This window comes from Lethenteron reissneri, chromosome 54 (genome assembly GCF_015708825.2).
Source record: "Lethenteron reissneri isolate LAM-NWPU_2019-01 chromosome 54, ASM1570882v1, whole genome shotgun sequence".
Taxonomy (NCBI): Eukaryota; Metazoa; Chordata; class Hyperoartia; order Petromyzontiformes; family Petromyzontidae; genus Lethenteron; species Lethenteron reissneri.
The window spans coordinates 11,895,177-11,917,860 of NC_083832.1; the positions used below are offsets into that span (position 1 = coordinate 11,895,177).

At 55.7% G+C, this 22,684-nt stretch overlaps 1 protein-coding gene across 1 annotated transcript; it reads right to left on the minus strand.

The window, feature by feature from the left end:
- Positions 1-3,007: 3,007 nt before the first annotated feature.
- Positions 3,008-22,677, minus strand: LOC133356416 (serine/threonine-protein kinase B-raf-like). The gene is given in 18 exon segments (XM_061573934.1): positions 3,008-3,190; positions 3,192-3,263; positions 4,131-4,265; positions 4,732-4,863; positions 5,798-5,916; positions 6,625-6,671; positions 7,314-7,490; positions 8,037-8,121; positions 9,010-9,121; positions 9,463-9,572; positions 9,733-9,784; positions 10,067-10,205; positions 16,550-16,657; positions 17,110-17,258; positions 17,509-17,611; positions 17,821-17,924; positions 18,385-18,624; positions 22,558-22,677. Coding segments are annotated over 17 exon segments (1,914 nt in total). The 5' UTR covers positions 18,583-18,624; positions 22,558-22,677; the 3' UTR covers positions 3,008-3,118.
- Between the last annotated feature and the right edge of the window lie 7 nt (positions 22,678-22,684).

Sequence of the window (22,684 nt, forward strand, 5' to 3'; positions counted from 1 at the left end):
CATCGCTTTTTTTCCGAATGAAAATGAGCATGGCACCCGATGTGTTAAAAAATAAAAACTCCACATCACAGTCACAGAATCTCAAATGCAAAACGCCACTCTGCCATGCAAAACCATCCGGTAGAGCAGCCACCACAACCACGTGGCCCACAGGACCTATCGCAAGCATGCAACAACAGACCACAGGGCAGTGGACATGGTCCTGTAGACCAAGGGGTAATGACCAGGGCCCCATAGACCACAGGGCAATGTAGCTGGCCCTGTAGGCCAGGATACAGCCCAGTACACCACAGGGCCTTGCAGACCACAGGCTCCAACGAGCACCAGGACACAGAGAGGGCGCCTTGCGAGGGACACCGCGCTGGGTACAATGATATGTTTAATCTATTCCATAAGGCCTCCGAGGCAGGGCTGTGCCGCCCGGTCGCCACCGGTGCCCATTCACAGTGAGGACGCACAACGGGGCGTCACGTGGGCGCCCGCGCTGCCATGTGGTAAGAAAAAGGAAGACGTGACCCGGCAGGGCATGGGCGAGCAAGAGCATCAGGGAGCAGCAGCAGCCACATGGAGCAGCATGGACAAGCGTGGAGCAGCATGGGGCAGCAGCATGGAATAGCATGGACTAGCATGGAGGAACTGGCAGCAGAGAGCAGAATGGAATAGCATGGAGTAGCAGCAGTATGGAGTAGCATGGAGCAGCAGCAGCATGGAGCAGCATGGAGCAGCATGGAGCAGCAGCAGCATGGAGGAGCAGCAGCAGCATGGAGCAGCATGGAGCAGCAGCAGCATGGAGCAGCAGCAGCATGGAGGAGCAGCAGCAGCATGGAGCAGCATGGAGCAGCAGCAGCATGGAGCAGCATGGAGCAGCAGCAGCATGGAGCAGCATGGAGCAGCAGCAGCATGGAGCAGCATGGAGCAGCAGCAGCATGGAGCAGCAGCAGCATGGAGCAGCAGCAGCATGGAGCAGCAGCAGCATGGAGCAGCAGCAGCATGGAGCAGCAGCAGCATGGAGCAGCAGCAGCATGGAGCAGCAGCAGCATGGAGCAGCAGCAGCATGGAGCAGCAGCAGCATGGAGCAGCAGCAGCATGGAGCAGCAGCAGCATGGAGCAGCAGCAGCATGGAGCAGCAGCAGCATGGAGCAGCAGCAGCATGGAGCAGCAGCATGGACTTAGCCTGGAGGAACTGGCAGCAGAGAGCAGCATGGAGTAGATTGGAGCAGCAGGAGCCACTGTCGGCTGTGTCCAGTTTTCAGCGCTACAATGAGTTGTTCTCATTACAGTTGTTAGACCCAGAATCGTAGTAACACTGTTCACTCAGATTTGTTCGCCGTGCCACAAAGCCGAATTGGAAGCGGCGACCTCTGGATTGCAAGCTGCGGAGCGATAACCGTGACAACCACGGCGGCTCCCGTCTACCCAAACGACTCGCCACAACTATGATCGCAGCCGCGCGCCGCTCCTCGTAGTTCACCGTCACGAGCGACGCGGTCGCTGGCGGGGATTGGACCCCAGGAGTCCGCCCCGTGGCCGTACAGACGGCATCGCCAGGAATAGCAGCAGGAGGCATATGGAGCCAGGGTTTTCCCTTCGTGTTTAGTGATTGTTTCCCCCCGTAGATTCGCGTTAACGCAACCGTGCCGGCACCACGGTCAAGGCCTCGCCGCCGGTTTCACAGAGGCACAACGGCAGCCTCACCCGAGAATAAGGCACATCGTGGCCACCACCACGCCCACCAGCCCGCTCGTGGAGGCAGACAGGGAAGGCGGGCGGGCGGGGGGGCTACGGGTGGGTGGGTTAAGGCTTCAGTGTTGTAAGACCCCAGGGCAGCATAAGTAAACTGACCAGGCTGGAGAAACGTTACCCAAAAGGTAAAACCACCACCAAGATGACAGCGCACACACACGCACACAGGCACACACAGCCTTATACACCCGATGGGGCAATTGCTGTTGGCGAGCACCTATTGAGGCACATGCTCACACGCAGACACACACGCACGCGTTAATGAAATAACAGATCGATTCAACGCCATAATGGATGGGGTTTTTTTCTGTTAGTCCCCACGAGGAACGGTCGACACCGATGGTTTGGCTGACTGGCCTTCATCAGGACACGACCTGAAACGTGTTTTTGTCGAAGAACCTGCGAGCTCACCGATTGGTTTGCGATAGGTTCATGGAAGCAGCAACTCCTCGCGGCGACCCATGCGATCACCATCGCGATCATGTGCGTACACGGGCGTGCACTCACTCACACGACCACACGCTTTACACGCTCGCCCACATGCTCACTCAGACTCGCACGCCTTCACAAGCATACCCACAGGCTCACCACCCTCATGCTCTTGTGCCAGGCTAAGTGCACTTTTGAAGCCATCACGTGACGTGGAGAAGGCTTGCTGCTGGCAGGAGGTCACGAGACAGACCCAGGTATTATAGGTTGACCGAGATGACTGGAAGATGCACCACCTGTGCTCCCGATTGTGCCAACTTGTTGTCGAGGGGGCGACCACCTCCAACTGCCCAGTAGCGTCCTTCACGAGCCTCCTCCTGCACAGAGGCCGATCTCGACACCGCTGGCACGTCACCGGCAAGTCCAATCAGCAAAACGTTCTGTCGTACCGCATCTACTTATTGTACCAACTCTCACACACACGCACACACTCAAGACGCTCGCACACGTGCACAACCCCGTGCGGTTTGCAGCACACGAGTGCCCTGCCGTGTCTGGCGGCGATGGCGTCCATCTCCTCTCGTAGGGCGAGTGCCGTCCAAGCCACCGCTCCCACACGTTGGGGTGGCGCTGGCGCAGCAGCATCACTCGCCGGCGTGCGGTAGAGGCGGGCACCATCAGAACGCCGCCATCTTCCGGCTCGTGAGAGAGGAGGGGAGGCACCACCCCTGTCTGGCGAGTGTGGTTCACAGCGGACACCATCCCCCACCCCACCCCCCCCACGGTGTGCGCCAAGGGATGCCCATAACTTGCCGATGTGTGCAGTTGGGGGGGGGGGGGTAGTAGGACCATCCCATTTCCTTTCCAGTGCGATGGAGCCGGAGAGTGGAGCGCCCGCCCCTCGCCGGTCGCAGTTGGGGGGGGGGGGGGGCAGGAGGGGGCGCAATCACTTGGCGCCGAAGCGCGTGGGCTGCATGAACATGGAGCGCAGGTCGTCGAGGTCGAGGCCGGAGCGGTTGCAGCGACGGCTCCGAGGCGCTGCGGTGGATCTTGGGCAGTGCGTGCGCCAGCAGCTCGATCGACGCCAGGACCTGCGGCGCCGGCGGCGTCGGAAAAAGGGAATCGCCACGGAAGCGGCGGCGTCGGCGACCACAATGGCGTCGGACAATTTGGGGCAAGGGGAAAAAGCGGCGCACGTGGAACTCGACGGAACCCGCGAGTGAGCGGGCGCGCCTGTGTACGTGTGTGTGCGCACACTTGGGCGAGCGCGTGCATGCGTGGGGAGCGGTAGTAAGCAGGCTGCGCTACGAACCCGCGAGTTCGATACCTGCAACGGTGAAGATTATCTGAACCGGTCCTGGGCCTCGACTCGGCGTCAGAGGAGTACTTGGTGCGGCGTGTAAACATCAGCAATGGGGAGGCAAAGGCAGTCGGGCGTGGTGGTGGCCACCCTGCCCTTCGTGCGCCATGCTGACCTTCAAAGGTGCTAGCTAACACCGCTTGCCCCAAACAGTCTGTCAAGGCTACAGGAGGGGTTCTGTGTCTTTGTGCGTGCACGCGTGTGTGTGTGTGTGCGTGCGTGGTTGTTGTACCTGTGCGTGCGCGTGTGTGCGTGCGTGCACGCGTGTGCGTGCGTGCGAGTGCAAGTGTGCGTGCGCGCGAGTGTGTGTGTGTGCGCGTGAGTGTGTGCGTGTGTGTGTGTGCGTGTGTGCGTGCGAGTGTGTGTGCGTGCGAGTGTGTGTGCGTGAGCGTGTGTGCGTGAGCGTGTGTGCGTGTGAGTGTGTGAGCATGTGTGCGTGTGAGTGCGTGAGCGTGTGTGTGAGTGTGGGCGTGTGCGTGAGCGTGTGCGTGTGTGCGTGAGCGTGTGTGCGTGAGCGTGTGTGTGTGTGTGCGTGCGTGCAAGTGTGTGTGTGTGTGCGTGCGTGTGTGCGTGTGTGCGTGGGTGTGAGTGTCCTCACCTGTGTGAAGAGGGGCCGCTCGTCGCGCAGCTTCTTGAGGCAGTCGGCCATGAGCCTCCTCATGGCCTTGGGGCAGTTCCCACAAACCTTGCTCAGGTCCGGAGACAGGTAACCCCGCCCCACCATGAACAGGATCTGTGGGGGGTGGGGCGGAGGACAGGGCAGCGGGCGGGGTGATGCTTGTTCGCGTGTGTCTGCGCGCGTGTGGCAGATGTGTCCGTGTGCCTGCGTGAGGAACGGCAGTGTGGCGGTTAGCGAGCTGCGCTATGACCCCGACGAGTTCGATTCCCTCTCACGGCCAACACCAGGGACGATTATCTGAATCGGTCCTGGGGCTCCCCCAGGTCGACTCAGATTAGTACCTGCTGCAATGTGTAAACATCGCCACTGGGAGACAAAGGCGGTCGGGCGTGGTGCTGGCCACCAACCCCCTCGTGTGCCGCGCCGGCCTTTATAGGTGCTCGCTAACAGCACTTGCCCCTACAGTCTGCTAAGGCTATACAGGGGATCTTTGTCTTTGTGTTCATGTGTGGGTGTGCAGGTGTGTGGTGAACCTGGTCTCTGGAACAGATGTGTGGGTATGTGCGTGTGTGCGTGTGACCTGGTCTCGGGAGCCGATGTGCGCGTAGGGCAGCTCCTTGGCCAGGAGCTCGTAGAGCACGATGCCGAATGCGTAGACGTCCGACTTGAACGTGTACGGGTTCGTGTCCTGCATGCGGACCACCTCTGGGGCCTCCACACATGGGCGCACAACATACACACGGCACGCGTTATACATCACACACACTGCCAAGGGGGGGTGGGGCTACATGACGGGGGTGGGGCTACAGGACAGGGGGTGGGTCTACAGGACAGGGGGTGGGGCTACAGGACAGGGGGTGGGGCTACATGACGGGGGTGGGGCTACAGGACAGAGGGTGGGGCCGACAGGAAAGATCCCAGTACAGTCATACCTCGGTAGACGACCGCTTTGGAATGTCGAATTTGGTATATGTCGTGTTTTGACGAGAAAAAAACATCTTGGGATACGACGCGTTTGCTAGAACTTGTATGGGTCGGGATGAGTCACCGCGTACCCACGTACACCCCGTTCACGACTGAAACAAAGCGCCGCTCCTCAGTCTGCCTGTAGATCTCATTCAGTGCACAACCATTGCTATAACTGTGAATTTTCACGTGTTTTTTTGTCATTTTAACGTGAATTTTTTGCCAATTCATTTAAGATGGGCCCTAAGAAGGTTAGTGAGAAAAGCCAAGCTACAAAGAAAATGGTTAGGATCACTATTGACGTAGAAAAAAGAGATAATAGAAAAGTATGAAAGCGGCATGCGCGTCACTGATCTTGCGGTGGCATACCGTATGCCAAGAACAATTTCGGCGATTGTGAAAAAAAAATAAGACATCAAATCAGCTAACGTTGCAAAGGGGGTGAAATTTATATCAAAACAAAGATCCTTTATATCTTATGGGAAAAATTCGCTTGGTATTCGTCATTTTCGGTAGAAGTCCTACCACTTCTGGTACGAATTAACGACGTATCCAGAGTTACCACTGTAGAAATGACAAATGACCGGGAGATGCAACACCTGTGCCACGCACCACACTCATCACACCACCACAGCCTGGTACACACAGAGCACACCCCCCCACACACACCACGCGCTCACCATCCACAGGATGGAGCCGGACAGGTTCTCGACTTGCTGAGCTCCGCTCCAGCGCGACTTGACGGTGGCGAGCCCAAAGTCGCCGATCTTCACCGTGAGGCCCTCGTGCAGGAAGATGTCTGTGCCGGCTCGTTAAGGGGGACGGCCTCAGAAGGGTCTCGTTCAAGGGGCGGTTCATTAGAGGGCAGCTTATTATGGGGGGGGGGTAGCTAGCTACTAGGGTGAGTATGGGCACACACTTTCCACGTGTGTGCAATATTCATGTTTACAGCAACAACCGACTTTCGCTGTGACGTCACCACGGCAAACGGGAAAACTAGCACACGACCACCCTGGCACACCGCACACGTGGACACCTGTACAAAGACAAAGACCCCCGTATAGCCTCAACAAACTTTTGGGACAAGTGCTGTCGGTGAACACCTATGAAGGGCGGCACGACACGCGACACAAGCGGGCCGTGTGGCCAGCACCACGTCTGGCCGCCATGTTATCCCCAATCCTAATGTTTACAGACTGCACAAAGTATGCCTTTTAAGGCCGAGTCGACCTAGGGGAGGCCCATGACTGGTTGAGATAATCGTCACCGATGTTGGTCGCCGGGTTTGTCGCGTAGTGCCAATCGTAAAGAGACGAACACACGGGCGCACATACCCAATATGGTACACGGACAGACAAGTGTGTGCACATACCCAATATGGTACACGGACAGACACGTGCACGCACATACCCAATGGTACACAGACACAAACGCGCACACATACCCAAACGTACGCAACATACCTTGCAAAGCCCGCCCCGGCAGCGCCAGCTGGCAGTGAGGATACTGTTGGATTTGAGGTCACGGTGGATGATGTTTTTCGCGTGGAGGTAACTGAAAAAATAAAACAAGAATTATACTATGGGACCTCCTTTTCCAGTACCAAAATATGAAAATAGATTTTCCCCTTTATTCTGGCAACAAAACAGGTGTTAAGATGTTAAAACACCAGGAATCATGTGTGCATTAACCACAATACTTGTGGTCACAATAAAAACAAAAACACTCTGATAGTATATGCATTGTCTTTGTTCTCACACCGTTTGAGACTAGGCTCGAAAGAAAGCTGTCTCTGGTGTGGACCAATCAGTTTCAAAGACAATGCAAATACTATCAGAGTATGTTTTTTGTTTTCATTCTGACCACAAGTATTGTGGTTAATGCAGACATGATTCCTTGTAAAAAGGTTTCAGTTTGGTGTTTTAACATCTTAACACCTGTTTTGTTGCCATAAAAATGGGGAAAACCTATTCTCAAGAATTATACCAACGGTGGTGATGGTGGTGCAAATTATTTATCTCGTTTACCCAGGAAAGCCACGCTGAGCCTCAAGACTCTCTGGGTCTTACCTGGTAAAATAAAAAATAGTTTAGTTTATAGTTTATCAGGAGGGTCTTGCCAAGTGTTCACAGTAAGGGGTGATGTTGCCAACCCCCGCCGCCAAACTGACGGTGGCGGCGACGGCGTCGCACTCACTCCATGCCTTGCGCCGTCTGGCGGGCGATGTCGATGAGCTGGAACACCTCGAACTTGCTCTCGTTGACGTGCAGGTGGCGGTAGAGGCTGGAGCCCTCGCACCACTGCGTGACGATGGCGAGGCGGGGCTTCGTCAGATATCCCATGAACAGCACCACGTTCACGTGCCGCGTCTTCCTGCGGGGTGCGGGGGCGGAGGGGGAAAGGGGCCGTGAGGGAGAGGCAGGGGAGAGCGGCGGCGGGGAAGGGCGGAGGCGCACGAGGTGCGTGATGGAGCAGCAGGCCTCGACGTGGTTTTGAGTAGAGCTATCACATTAACTGATGATCCGGCATGCTCACAGATTCAATTCAGCCACCTGCTCGCTCACCGGCAGTCAGTCGCCTCCTTGTCACGCTGCTGTCGCTACTATTATCGTGGTTACCATGCCCATGAAGGTCACTCACTGATTCACTCCACCCGTGTTGAGTATTCGGTCGGGACCAGGCACCGACTGTTTCGTCTCATCCATCACACTGTGTTCAACCACCAGACTGCAGATCACAACAACGACTCACCCTCTCCACACTGTAGGCCACACCAACACACTCACTCACACACTCAACAATAACAGCCGCCATTCACCACTAATTGGCAGTGACATCATCACCAGACGAGGTGCACCATGAGGCTACATTCTCAGGTCCTGATGTCTCTCCCCCTCTCTCTCTCGCTCCGTCTCCTACCTGAGCACAGCCACCTCGTTCTTGAAGGCCTGCAGCTGCTGCGGAGTGGGATCGGTCACTTTCAGGATCTTCACAGCCACGTCTCCTGCGCAACACAACCGCGGCACAATCGCGTCACAACGTGCAACCAATAACGCAGGGGGACTATAACACACAGCCATGATGCCATGTCACACACACACACATACAATCACTTTCAGGACCTTTGCATACACGTCTTCTGCACGGCACAAACGCAGCACAACCCACTGCGCTCCGGTGACACTGACAGGACACGTCCATGACAGAGGGCCCACATGGCAGTATCACAACATGCACAAACACTGCACCACGCCACGGGCACGGCTATTGCTAGGCAGGTAACCCATTGATTGGCTCGCGCCGCGATGCCACTTATTACTATGATTCAGGCTCCCGATGCTAGTCGTGGATTTGTGAGCAGCTGCTGCTGCACTCCGCCGGCACACACCAGCCACCAAACCCCACCGCCACTCAAGGCACGATGTGCCGCAAGTCACCCGATACAACAACCAGCACCGCCACCAGAGGGAACATTCACCCAACATCACCGCTCCACAGAACACAGCCTCCGGCTCTTCCGACAACTCTCTCTCGCTCTCTCCGCTCATTCCACCTCTCTCCACCTCTGTAGCCTCCTCCTTCACGTCAGGAGTACTTTACACGCGAAGAACGACTTGCATCGCATCTCATCTCAACACATTTGAAAGGGCACCTCTCACAGCAACTGTTCCTATGTGGCACAAGGTCACTCAACACTTGGCCTGTAAGTGGGCAGGAGTCTGCGAGTAGGAGGCGATGATTGCTGCCATATGTGTAATCTAACTGAACAATAATTCCATCCACTCGACTTGCCTCCCTCCCTCTCCTCTCTCACTTCCCACCCTTTAACCCCCATCCCTCTCTCCCCTCCACTCCCTCTCAAATTCCCCCACCACCCCTTCCCCCACCTCACCGTGCCACTTGCCCTTGTACACGGTCCCGAAGGAGCCCGAACCGACCATGTTCAGGAGGGAGATCTCCTCCTCCCGAATCTCCCAGTAGTAGCACGAGTCCCGGCCACGGAACTAGAGAGCGCGTGGACGTGGGGGCAGACACGCGGGGAGACACGCGGGGAGACACGCGGGGAGACACGCGGGGAGACACGCGGGGAGACACGCAGGGAGACACGCGGGGAGACACGCGGGGAGACACGCGGGGAGACACGCGGGGAGACACGCGGGGAGACAATGACACACACCGGGGCACACGGGTAGGGGGCACAAGGAGTAAGAGGAACACATGAGAAGGCATAAGGAATACCTGCGTGCTATCACTCGTGCACGTGTACGCAGCTGTGCGTGCCGTCACACGCACCGCACCGCGTGTGTGTGGTGCCACGCGTGTACGTGCCGCCACACGCGTGTACCAGGCGGTTCTTCTCGTCCGAGGGCCGGCGGATGGCGGGTGAGCGGTGCAGTCGACTGGATGTCCCGGCCCTGGTTTCGGTAGTGTCCTCCACCACTTCCACACTCGACACTGGAGCCGCGCCAACACGTGAGATGAGAGATGTGTGGAGAAGGTGGGGGGGGAGTGCAAGGTGAGGCATGCAAAATGGTGATGGGAGGAGATCGGCAGACGGGTCGCATCACACTGCTGAAACGTTGGGGAGGGTGGTTGTTGTGAGTGTTGGACTCACCCACGTCAGCAGAGGGTTGTTGCTGCTGCTGCTGCTGGGTTTGCACGAAGGACTAGGGAGAACAGGGAACACGCAGATGGTGTGTGAGTGGATGGGTGAGCGTGTGGGAGAATATGAAGGTGGGTAAGCGTGTGGGTCGGTGGGTGGATCAACGAGCGGGTGGTTGAGCGGGTGGGCCACAGGAGACGCGAGTTGTGGGTGAGTGGGAGGGAGGGTGGGTAAGAGGAGGAGGGGGTGACTGTTTGGGTAGGTCGGGGAGCGGAATAGCGGGTGAATGGATAAACGGGTGGGCCAGAGGAGGAGTCGGTGATGATGTGGGTGGGTGGGCCAGCACCTCTATGAAGCCCACATCCACGTTGCCTATGACGCTCGAGTTGATGTTGGGGGTGGAACTCGCTCGATCTCGCTGGGTCAGCTGACCTCCGTGATCGCCTCCGATGGATGGGAACTGGAAGGTTTGCGTGGATAAACGCCTGGCGAAGCACACGTGCACACACAGACAAAGATCTCCCATCTAGTCTACACAGGTTGTTGGGAAGGAGAGGAGGGTGACGTCACCACAGCGCTTGTTTCAGGCTAGGTGCACTTTGAGGCAAAGGTGAAGTATTGAAGGCTCGCTGGTAGGAGGTCCCCTCACGCACACACACACAGGTACAACCACACGCACACACACACAGGTACAACCACACGCACACACACACACACACAGGTACAACCACACGCACACACACACACACACAGGTACAACCACACGCACACACACACACACACAGGTACAACCACACGCACACACACACACACAGGTACAACCACACGCACACACACACACACACAGGTACAACCACACGCACACACACACACAGGTACAACCACACGCACACACACACACAGGTACATCCACACGCACACACACACAGGTACAACCACACGCACACACACACACAGGTAAAACCACACGCACACACACACAGGTAAAACCACACACACACAGGTACAACCACACGCACACACACACACAGGTAAACCACACACACACACAGGTAAAACCACACACAACACACAGGTACAACCACACGCACACACACACAGGTACAACCACACGCACACGCACACACACACAGGTACAACCACACGTACACGCACACACACAGGTACAACCACACGTACACGCACACACACACAGGTACAACCACACGCACACGCACACACACAGGTACAACCACACGCACACACCACACACAGGTACAACCACACGCACACACACACACACACACACAGGTACAACCACACGCACACACACACAGGTACAACCACACACACACACAGGTACAACCACACGCACACACACAGGTACAACCACACGCACACACACAGGTACAACCACACGCACACACACACACACACAGGTACAACCACACGCACACACACACACACACAGGTACAACCACACGCACACACACACACACAGGTACAACCACACGCACACACACACAGGTACAACCACACGCACACACACACAGGTACAACCACACGCACACACACACACAGGTACAACCACACGCACACACACACACAGGTACAACCACACGCACACACACACACAGGTACAACCACACGCACACACACACACAGGTACAACCACACGCACACACACAGGTACAACCACACGCACACACACACACACAGGTACAACCACACGCACACACACACACAGGTACAACCACACGCACACACACACACACACAGGTACAACCACACGCACACACACACAGGTACAACCACACGCACACACACACAGGTACAACCACACAACAACAACAACCGCCATTCGCCACTAAGTGGCGGTGACGTCACCACGACGCTTGTGCCAGGCCATGTGCACCTTGAGGCCACGTGAAGTGTCGAACGCCCGCTGGCAGGAGGTCACGGGGCAGACTCAGGTGCCACGGGTCGACTGAGATGGCCGAGATGAGTGGCTGATGCACGACCTGTGCCCCCTACTGTACCAACTTGCTGTGCTTTAGCCACCCGGCGCTCCGCTCGTTGTTGTGAGCGTCGCTCCTCCGCCCTCCGTTGTTGTTGGAGGGCGACTGCCTCCAACTGCCCAGTAGCGTTCTTCACGAGCCTCCTCCACTGAGGCCGATCTTGACACCGCTGGTACCAGTCATCGGCAAGTCCACTCAGCTCCATGTCCTCCTGTACCACATCACTCCATCTCTTCTCTAGCCCGTGCCGCGCCCGTTTAGCCCCCTCGATCCGGCCGAACAAAAGCTATTTAGGCATGCGGTGGCTGGGCATGCGGGCTACATGACCCAGCCAACGCAGCCTTGCCTGCCGGAGGAGCTCACTGATGGGACTTTGCCCAGATCTTTCAAGGACTTGTGAGCTCCTCACACAATCCAGCCTGGTTAAACCCAGGATGGATCGTAGGCAGGCCAGCCTAAATGTTTCCAACCGGCGAAGATGCTCCACTAGGGGGGTCCACGTTCCGCAAGCGTAGAGAAGGGAGGGAATGACCGTGGCCGAGAAGACCTGAAGCTTCGTGCGGAGCGACAGACCAGGTAGCTTCCACACAGCGTTACGCAACCGATGAAAAGATATTGCCGCTCGACTGATTCGGAGTGAGACCTCTGCTGATAAACTGGAGCCGGTCATAAGCACACTGCCCAGGCATGGGAAACTCTCCACTCTCTCCACAACTGCCCCATCACCAATTGGGAGTTGTGGGGGTGGAGTGTCCGATGGTACAAAATACCCAGGCAGGTGCTTAGTTTTGGTGGGGCTGATGGTAAGGCCCCACCTCTTAGTGGCACGCTCCAGTCTCAGCAGCAGCGTCTCCAACTCCTCTTCTGAATGAGCAGCTATTACCAAATCATCGGCATACATAACGTGGTTGACCAATAGGGAGCCATCCCTTGATCGCACCCGGGCATCGATCAGCCTCCCATTATATCTGTACCAAATGGAAATTCCCCCGGTACAGCTATTGAAGGCTTCACGAACTACGCGGTCAAAATAGATGTTAAATAATGTGGGAGCCAGAGGACATCCCTGTCGCACCCCAAGGTGTACAGGGAAAGGCTCCGACTCCCGGCCACGTAGTTTTACCCGGGCCCGCTCACCATCATGAAGGTCCTTAATGATCGTGAGCAGAGGGTCAGGGACTCCGAAAGCACGAAGAACAACCCAGAGCCCAGTCCTACTGATGGTATCATAGGCCTTGACCAGGTCAATAAAGCAGAGATGTAGGTCTTTTTGGAATTCCCTACACCTCTGCTGTAGCAGACAGACAGAAAATATGGCATCTGTGCAGGACCGCCCTTTCCTGAAACCGCATTGGGGCTCCGCAAGCCTCTCCTCAGCGTGCCTAGCAAGGCGATGTTGAATAATCCTTGCCAGGACCTTACCCGGCACACTGAGGAGTGAGATGCCCCTGTAGTTGTTACAGTCGGTATGGTCCCCCTTTTTAAAGAGGGGGACCACCAGGGCATCCTTCCAGTCCTGCGGAACCCGTCCAGTGGTCCAGACTGTTGTTATGATGTCATATAGGGCAGTCTGTGCACAAACGCCACCCTCCCTCAGCATTTCGCTTGGGAGATCATCTCTGCCCGGTGCCTTCCCTGGTCTCAGACTCCGGATCGCCCTCAGTACTTCCTCAACAGCTGGCACCTCAGCCAGCCACTCACAGGGGGTGACCTCTTCCAATATTTGAGGCACCGCAGCCTCAGCAGGGTTATCACCACTTTGTGCCATGATGTTTTCCTGGCTGAGAGAATTTCCCTCCCCCAGGACCTCACAGAAATGCTCAGCAAATCTGCAAACCTGTTCCTGGGGGTCGGAGATTGGATCACCGTTTTTTCCTCTAATGATGGTAATATGTGTGGCGCTGCAGGTTACTTTTTTGATGGAGTTAAATAGTGATTTGTGATCACGGGCCACTGAGGCAGACTCCATCTCCTCAGCAACCCACGACCACCAGCCATCCTTACAGCGCCTTACAACCACACGCACACACACACACAGGTACAACCACACCCACACACACACACAGGTACAACCACACGCACACACACACACACACAGGTACAACCACACGCACACACACACACACACAGGTACAACCACACGCACACACACACACACAGGTACAACCACACGCACACACACACACACAGGTACAACCACACGCACACACACACACACAGGTACAACCACACGCACACACACACACACAGGTACAACCACACGCACACACACACACACACAGGTACAACCACACGCACACACACCACACACAGGTACAACCACACGCACACACACACACACAGGTACAACCACACGCACACACACACACACAGGTACAACCACACGCACACACACACACACAGGTACAACCACACGCACACACACACACACAGGTACAACCACACGCACACACACACACACAGGTACAACCACACGCACACACACACACACAGGTACAACCACACGCACACACACACACACAGGTACAACCACACGCACACACACACACCAGGTACAACCACACGCACACACACACACAGGTACAACCACACGCACACACACACACAGGTACAACCACACGCACCACACACACACACAGGTACAACCACACGCACGCACACACACACACAGGTACAACCACACGCACACACACACACACAGGTACAACCACACGCACACACACACACACAGGTACAACCAACACGCACACACACACACACAGGTACAACCACACGCACACACACACACAAGGTACAACCACACGCACACACACACACACAGGTACAACCACACCGCACACACACACACACAGGTACAACCACACGCACACACACACACAGGTACAACCACACGCACACACACACACAGGTACAACCACACGCACACACACCACACAGGTACAACCACACGCACACACACACACAGGTACAAACCACAACGCACACACACACACACAGGTACAACCAACACGCACACACACACACACAGGTACACCACACGCACACACCACACACACACAGGTACACCACACGCACACCACACACCCACAGGTACAACCACACGCACACACACACACACGAGTACAAACCACACGCACACACACAACACAGTTACAGTCCACACGCACACACACACACAGTACCGCCACACGCACACACGACACACGGTACAATCCACACGCACACACACACACACAGGTACAACCAGCATCCACAACCACACAGGTACAGCCACACGCACACACACACACAGGTACAGCCGCACGCACACACACACACACAACAGGTACAGCCGCACCACTACACACACACAGGTAAGCCGCACGCACACACACACACAGGTAACACCACACGGCACACACACACACACAGGTACAACCACACGCACACACACACACACAACAGGTACAACCACACCGCAACACACACACACACAGGTACAACACACACGCGCACACACACACACAGCCACACACACACACACCAGGTACAACACACGCACACACACACCACACAGGTACAACCACACGCAACACCACACACACAGGTACAACCACACGCACACACACCACAACAGGTACAATACCACACGCACCCACAACACACAGGTACAACCACGCACCCACACACCACAGGTAACAACCCCACGCACACCACACACACAGGTACAACCACACGCACACAGGTACAACCACACGGCACACACACACACACAGGTACAACCACACGCACACACAACACACACAGGTACAACCACACACACACACAGGTACAACCACACGCACACCCACACACAGGTACAACAACGACCACAACAACATGTACAACCACACGCACACACAACACACAGGTAACAACCACACGCACACACACACACACAGGTACAACCACACGCCAACACAACACACACAGGTACAACCCACGCATACACACACACACACACAGGTACAATCCACACGCACACACACACACACACACAGGTACACACCACACGCACACACACACACACAGGTACAACCACACGCACACACACACCACAGGTACAGCCACACGCACACACACACACAGGTACAGCCACACGCACACACACACACAGGTACAATCACACGCACACACACACAGGTACAACCACACGCACACACACACACAGGTACAGCCGCACGCACACACACACACACAGGTACAGCCGCACGCACACACACACACAGGTACAGCCGCACGCACACACACACACACAGGTACAACCACACGCACACACACACACACAGGTACAACCACACGCACACACACACACACAGGTACAACCACACGCGCACACACACACACACAGGTACAACCACACGCCACACACACACACAGGTACAACCACACGCACACACACACACACACACAGGTACAACCACACGCACACACACACACAGGTACAACCACACGCACACACACACCACAGGTACAACCACACGCACACACACACACAGGTACAACCACACGCACACACACACACAGGTACAACCACACGCACACACACACGTACAACCACACGCACACAGGTACAACCACACGCACACACACACACACAGGTACAACCACACGCACACACACACACACAGGTACAACCACACGCACACACACACACAGATACAACCACACGCACACATACACACACACAGGTACAACCACACGCACACACAAAGGCACACACAGGTACAACCACACGCACACACAAAGGCACACACACGCAGGCAAGTGAAGGGCGGGGGGGGGGGCATTGTGTGGATGCTGCCTGTGGATACCTGGAGGTGGTGGGCAGCACAGCAGAGTGGGGGGGACCAGAGAAGGTGGCGAAATGGAAGGTGTGGCCCTCCTGGCGGACGAGACTCGGGGTGTAACACTCGGTGAGCCTGTACAACGATAAAGATCCCCGTGTAGCCTTTAACAGACTGCTGGGGCAAGTGCTGTCAGCACCTATGAAAGCGAACAGGGCGCATGAGAAGGGGTTGGTTTGGCTACCATCACGCCCATCCACCTTTGTCTCCCCAGTGGAGATGTATCCACAACGCATCAAGGCACTCATTTAAGGACGATTTAGCCTAACGGAGGCTCAGGCATGAGGGAAATGGAGGACTGCTTCAGATATTCGTCACCGATGTTGGTCAACAGCGGGAATCAAACTTGGGTTGTCGGGTTCGTAGCACGTGTACTTTTGGCTCGTTAGTGGCGGGTCACATAAGCACGGCTCGTTAGTGGTGTGTGGCTCGTTAGTGGTGTGTGGCTCGTTAGTGGTGTGTGGCTAATTATCGGTGAGTGTGTGGGGGTGGCTTGTTCGCAGTGCGAGTGTGTGTGCTGCCCTTACCGCAGGCGGTTCACGTTGATGCACATGACGGGCACCTCGGTGCTGCAGCGCTGGTGGAACTTGTAGCCGCATGTCTGGCAGCGGAAGCCCTGGAACATGAGCTTCAGGCAGAAGTCACAGAACGCCAGCCGGAAGAACGTCTTGCGCACCTGGGGGGCGGGAAGCGGGAGGTGGGATGCGGGGCGTCGGAGATGGGGGGGCGGGGAGTAGGAGATGGGGGGGCGGGGCATACATAGAGGCGGGGTATGGGAGATGGGGAGGGCAGACGGTGAAATGAGGTGAGCTGCATACCAAGTTGCGCTGCATACCAAGTTGCGCTTGGTGTGATGCTTTGCAGTTCGTGTTGAATGGCGGCAAGTGATGCGAGGTGAGCATGGTGGCGATTGGTGAGCTGCGTACGAAGTTGTGGGTGGTGACCGTGACGTTGTCCTTCAGCTCCACCTGGAGCTCCTCGGTGCCAACGCTCGCCATGTCCACGTCCCAGCTGAGAGCCGACCTCATGCTGCCCGTCACACCCCGCGTCGCACATCACACAACCCTCGTCACATCCCACGTAACACACCACGTCACACACTGCATCACACGCCACGTCATTATCCCGCATCACACGCCACGTCACATCACACCCGGCGCGCGATGCCAGTTCCAGTGGCGTGCTGTGCCAGTTGCGGTGGGACGGCGTGTATGCACCGGAACCGGGCGGCGGCATACCCGTCGCGCACTGTGAAGACATTGCAGTAGTCGGGGATGAGGCCGCGGATAGCAAGGGCCTTGTTCAGGCTCTCCCTCACCGAGGAACCACCCCGCACGTGCACCTGCACACACGCACGCACAAAAGTCCCCCGTGTAGCTTTAACAGACTGCTGGAGCAAGTGCTATTAGCGAGCAACTATAAAGGCTGGCACGGCACACGAGGGCGTGGTGTGACCATCACGACGCCCGGCCGCATTTGTCTTCCCAGGGGTGATGTTACACACCGCACTAGATACTCATTTGAGGCTAAGTCTACCCAGGGGAGGCCCAGGACCGGCTCAGATATGCAGGAATCAGACTCAGGTTACTGGGTTCGTAGGGCAGTCCGCTAACCTTTATGCTACCACCACCACTCCGCCACCACGTTACCCCCTCAACATGTTATCATCTCACCAAGACACCACTTCACCACGTTACCACCTCACCAGGCCACCCCCTCACCAGCTCAGCACCTCAACAATTTACCATCTCACCATGTTATCACATCACCACCCCACTATGTCACCGGCGTGGGTCACTCACCACGGTGCGCTGTTTGTTGGGCAGAGACACGCGCAGCAGGCCCGGCGTGTCGCCCTGCTGCTGTGCATTCTGGGAAGGGCTGCTGGGTCCTCCTGGTGCATGCTGGGAGCGGGAGGGGGAGGAGGGCGAGGGGGCATGCGGGGTTCGGGGGGGCGGGGGGGACTGCGTTACGCAGCCCCCGTTACGAGCTGCCTCCATGAGGGGGGGGCGCAGGATGGGCCTCAGTCGGTCAGCACAGCCCTGCAGAACAAAGGCAAAGATCCTCATATAAACAAAGATTCCCCGCATAGCCTTAGCAGACTGTTGGGGAAAGTGCTGTTAGCGAGTATCTATGAAGGCCAGCATGGCACACGAGGGGGTGGGTGGCCAGCACCACGCCCGGCCGCCTTTGTCTTCCCAGTGGCAATGTTTTACACACTGCACCATGCACTCGTTTGAGGCTGAGTCGACCTAGGGGAGGTCCAGGATCCGTTCAGATAATCGCGACTGATTTTGGCCGTGAGTGGGAATCGCCGAGTTCGTACCTCAGCGCGCTAACCACTACACTAGCTATACTTATACACTCACCCACTTAATTACACACACACTCACCCATACACTCAAGATACCCACTCAATAATTTACTCAGTCACACAATTACTCACTAAACGGAATTACCCACTCATTTACTCACTCAATGTCTTGAACACTGACTCACTGGTTGCTCTCTCGTTCAACCACCGCAAACGCGCCCAATCACACATTCACTCACACGCTGACTCGCTCACTCCATCCACGACTTGTTTTCTACCTTCGGCAATTTCACTCAATGTTTTTTTCATTAATTAATTTGCTTACTCATTTACTCACCCAATCCACTACACATTCACTCAGTCACGAATTCACTCTCACAAGCTCTCACTCACTTCTACACTGTTCCACTAAGCCACTCACTCATTTGTAATTATCACTCGCCCAATCCTACCCTCCCACCCTCCGTCTTCCTCCGTCAGTCACGTGACACAAGGTGTCCGACAACAGATTTTACAGCACCGGCGATCGAGCTAATCCGCCCGCGACCCGCACGGCCACCATCATCACGACGACAACGATGACAATCGTTACAACCACAGCCCCGCCACCGCCACACCTCTCCCCAATGCTCACCACTACTCCCCACCGGTAGCCATGGCTGTCCACCACGAGCCACCACTGCCCACCTCTCTCACCCCCTACACCGAGCTGCGGCAAGCGGCGCCTTTATGAGGCCGCACCTTTGCCCGCGCGACTCACGCTTGCGGTGGGGAAAACCCGGAGTGGCTCGTTTTATCTGATGAAACCAGAGCCGGCCCCGAGGGTGGGCAGGCACCACACACAGGCCCCTCCCGGCCACCACAATCGTCAGCTCCTCCATCCGTCTGTCCTTTAGCCCGTCCGTCTGTGGCGTGGAATTTGAACCCAAGCGCCACCGGGGTCGACTGTCGTCTAAACCAAGAACTCTGGTTTTGGTCGGCTTCGCTAACCGGTAGACCGGTTCCCCAAAAACATTTGGGATTCCAAAAGCTTTTGTTTAACACGCCTGACTCTGCTGATGATACCCAGAAAGTTCAAACCAGTGCAGAGTTTGCTTGTTTAATTAAACAAATTCTGCTTGACAATCAATGTCTGGAAAGCCAATACAGTATGCTGAAGTTATTAAACAATATGTAATGTACATGTGGAAAGACAAAATGGAGATCTGCTTAAAAATGTCTAAACATTGAGAAGTGATGGTACACGCCGGGAAAGGCCATGTGTAGTGGCACCGACAGCAAGTTCTCAGACATTGGGATGGTCGGACACCACAACACACAGACACCGGTACCCGAGGATATTTATAATCTCGCCCGGCGTAGGATCCAAATTTACCCGACCACCGCCCCTCTCGGGGTGGGGTGTAAGTGGTGGGACGTCCCTTCCACACGGCTAATAAGGCAACGAGTGTGGCACAGTTTCTCTCACGAGACCCCCCCCTCATCCCGACAGGAGCCAGCAGAGCATGTGTGATGCTGCCTGGTTAAGACGAAACGCTCCACAGATAAGGTGCGAGTCAGGTGCCAGGGTTAGTGTCAGTTTCATGGCCAGGATAAGGTTAGGGCCATGGGTAGAACAGGCCTATGGGTAATGTTCGGGTAAGGGCCAGCGTTTTGGTTAATGTTATGAGCAGGGCTAGCAAGAGGGTTAAGCTGATAGTTAAGATTAAGATTGAAGGTGGGGTTAAGGTGAGTGTCAGGACTAGGGTGATAAGAAGCATTGAGGGTTATGGTATAGCGAGAGAGGGGGGCCCAGCTCCTTAAATCCTTGTAAAGAATCCTGGCTGCTTTCAAATGATTATGCTGCTCAATACCGATACCAGTCAATTACCAGGTGACAGCAACTCTCTCCTCTACAGCCTCCCCACACCCCTCACTGCCCCACATCGTCACTGCAGACATTTTAGCTGCACAGTAAACGTGATCACATCTCCCCAATCCCACAATCTCTCCACCGGCTCCCGATCCAATCTTCAAGATCTTCCATGGCCTCGCCCTGTATGCCTCTCCCTTCCCATCTCGCTCTACTCCCCTCCACGAACTATCCAAATCCAAGGCTTTCGATCGGAGCACCCAGCCAACTTTCACTCAGTCGAAGGTCGCTCATTCTACTCTGCTACACCAAAAGTCTACAACTTATTTCCTCAGTCGTCCGTGCTGTCGACTCCCAGCCCCCATTCAAGCCCAGGCTCAAACATTGCCCTGCTTCTACCACATACGACTGCCTCTATGTGCTAAAGGAGCCCACTGTTTCTGTACATCCTCTTGAGATGCAGTTGCGTTTTGCCACCGCTATACAATTCCGAGTTTTAATAGGGTCCACTGACCACTTTAACCTGCTCGCAATGCGTGAAGGGGCATCGCTATCGCTGGCTTCAATAGCAAGTTCTCACTAAGTGCCCAACAGCAGCAGGGGCGACGATGACACGGCCCAGTGGTAGCGAGTTTGCCGGTAGATGAACCCACAGATACGTGCCCCGTCTGCTTGGCAGTGGATGTTAAAACTTCCCGTTAAGTAATTCAAAACGAGCAGGACATCGAAAATACGAAGCTACAATTTCACATCGCCATATCGTGCCCAACGATGAAACTACTAGGGGTTGTGAAACATCACTCCTTCGTAACAGCATTGCAGTATAACAATGGTGCAAATACCAAATGTACGAAATCGATCTTTTTCATGATAAATGTCGTATACCAACCTCCACCCGAAAAAGTAAATGTGTGAAGTTTGTCACGTGAACAGAACGTGCAATGTACGACTACTTGAGCACACCGGTGTAATAGAGAGCACCACTACACAACATTTCCAATTGTAAATTACAATTGTAAATGTTTTTCGTAAATAACAATTATAAATGTTGCGCTGAAATAGTAATAATTTGGCACTTTCGACACCACCACTTTTAATAACCCCACTCTTTATCTCAACCACTATCATCGTATGTACAATGTTTTAATTGCTGGAAAGCATCTTGGAATAAGGCGTTATGTAAATGTTATACGGGAGAGCGGGTGAGTTGAGAGTGGGGCTCAGGAGGAAGAGCCGGGTCAGGGAGGAGGAGTGGTTATAAACTACTTTCTATGTTCATAAAAGACGTTGTCTGGGTTACATCGCGTAAATGTGGCGTTAAACCCGCCACCACCCGACAGCCGATTAATAAGGTTTGTCACGTAACACAAAACATGCCCATTCGTTACGAGTACAGCACACGGGCCTGGCTACAAATGACAGCTCAACAGAGTGGATTATCACGTGGACATCTACAGCAGCAGTAGCCAACAATTCCGGGAAGGAGATCGAAGTCACGGAGTATTCCCCGTGAGAGGGGGTGCCCTGCATCTGCCTCTCTGCCTCTCTGCCTGCAGCCGTGCGCCTCGACCCCGCAGGGAGTCCAGGAAAACGCGGGGCCCCCCTCGCGGCCTACCCGCAACACCTCTCCGCCCCGCACGAAACCCCCGCAGGAAATCCCGGGCTCGGCGGCCACCGCGAGGCTCGGAGACCGAACGTGGCCGATCGCGCGCCGCGCACGCGAGCTCACGGGGACAGGGAGGGGGGAACTTTAACAACAACGACGACGACGACAACAACTTCCATCAAACTCGAGAGGCGATCACTCACCCGGGACCCGCCATGGCGTGACGTCAGGCACCGCCCAGCGGACGGCCTCGCCCCCTCAACTTAAAACCCCGCCCATGATCTAAGCCCCGCCCACGACTTAAGCTCCGCCCACGATTTAAGCCCCGCC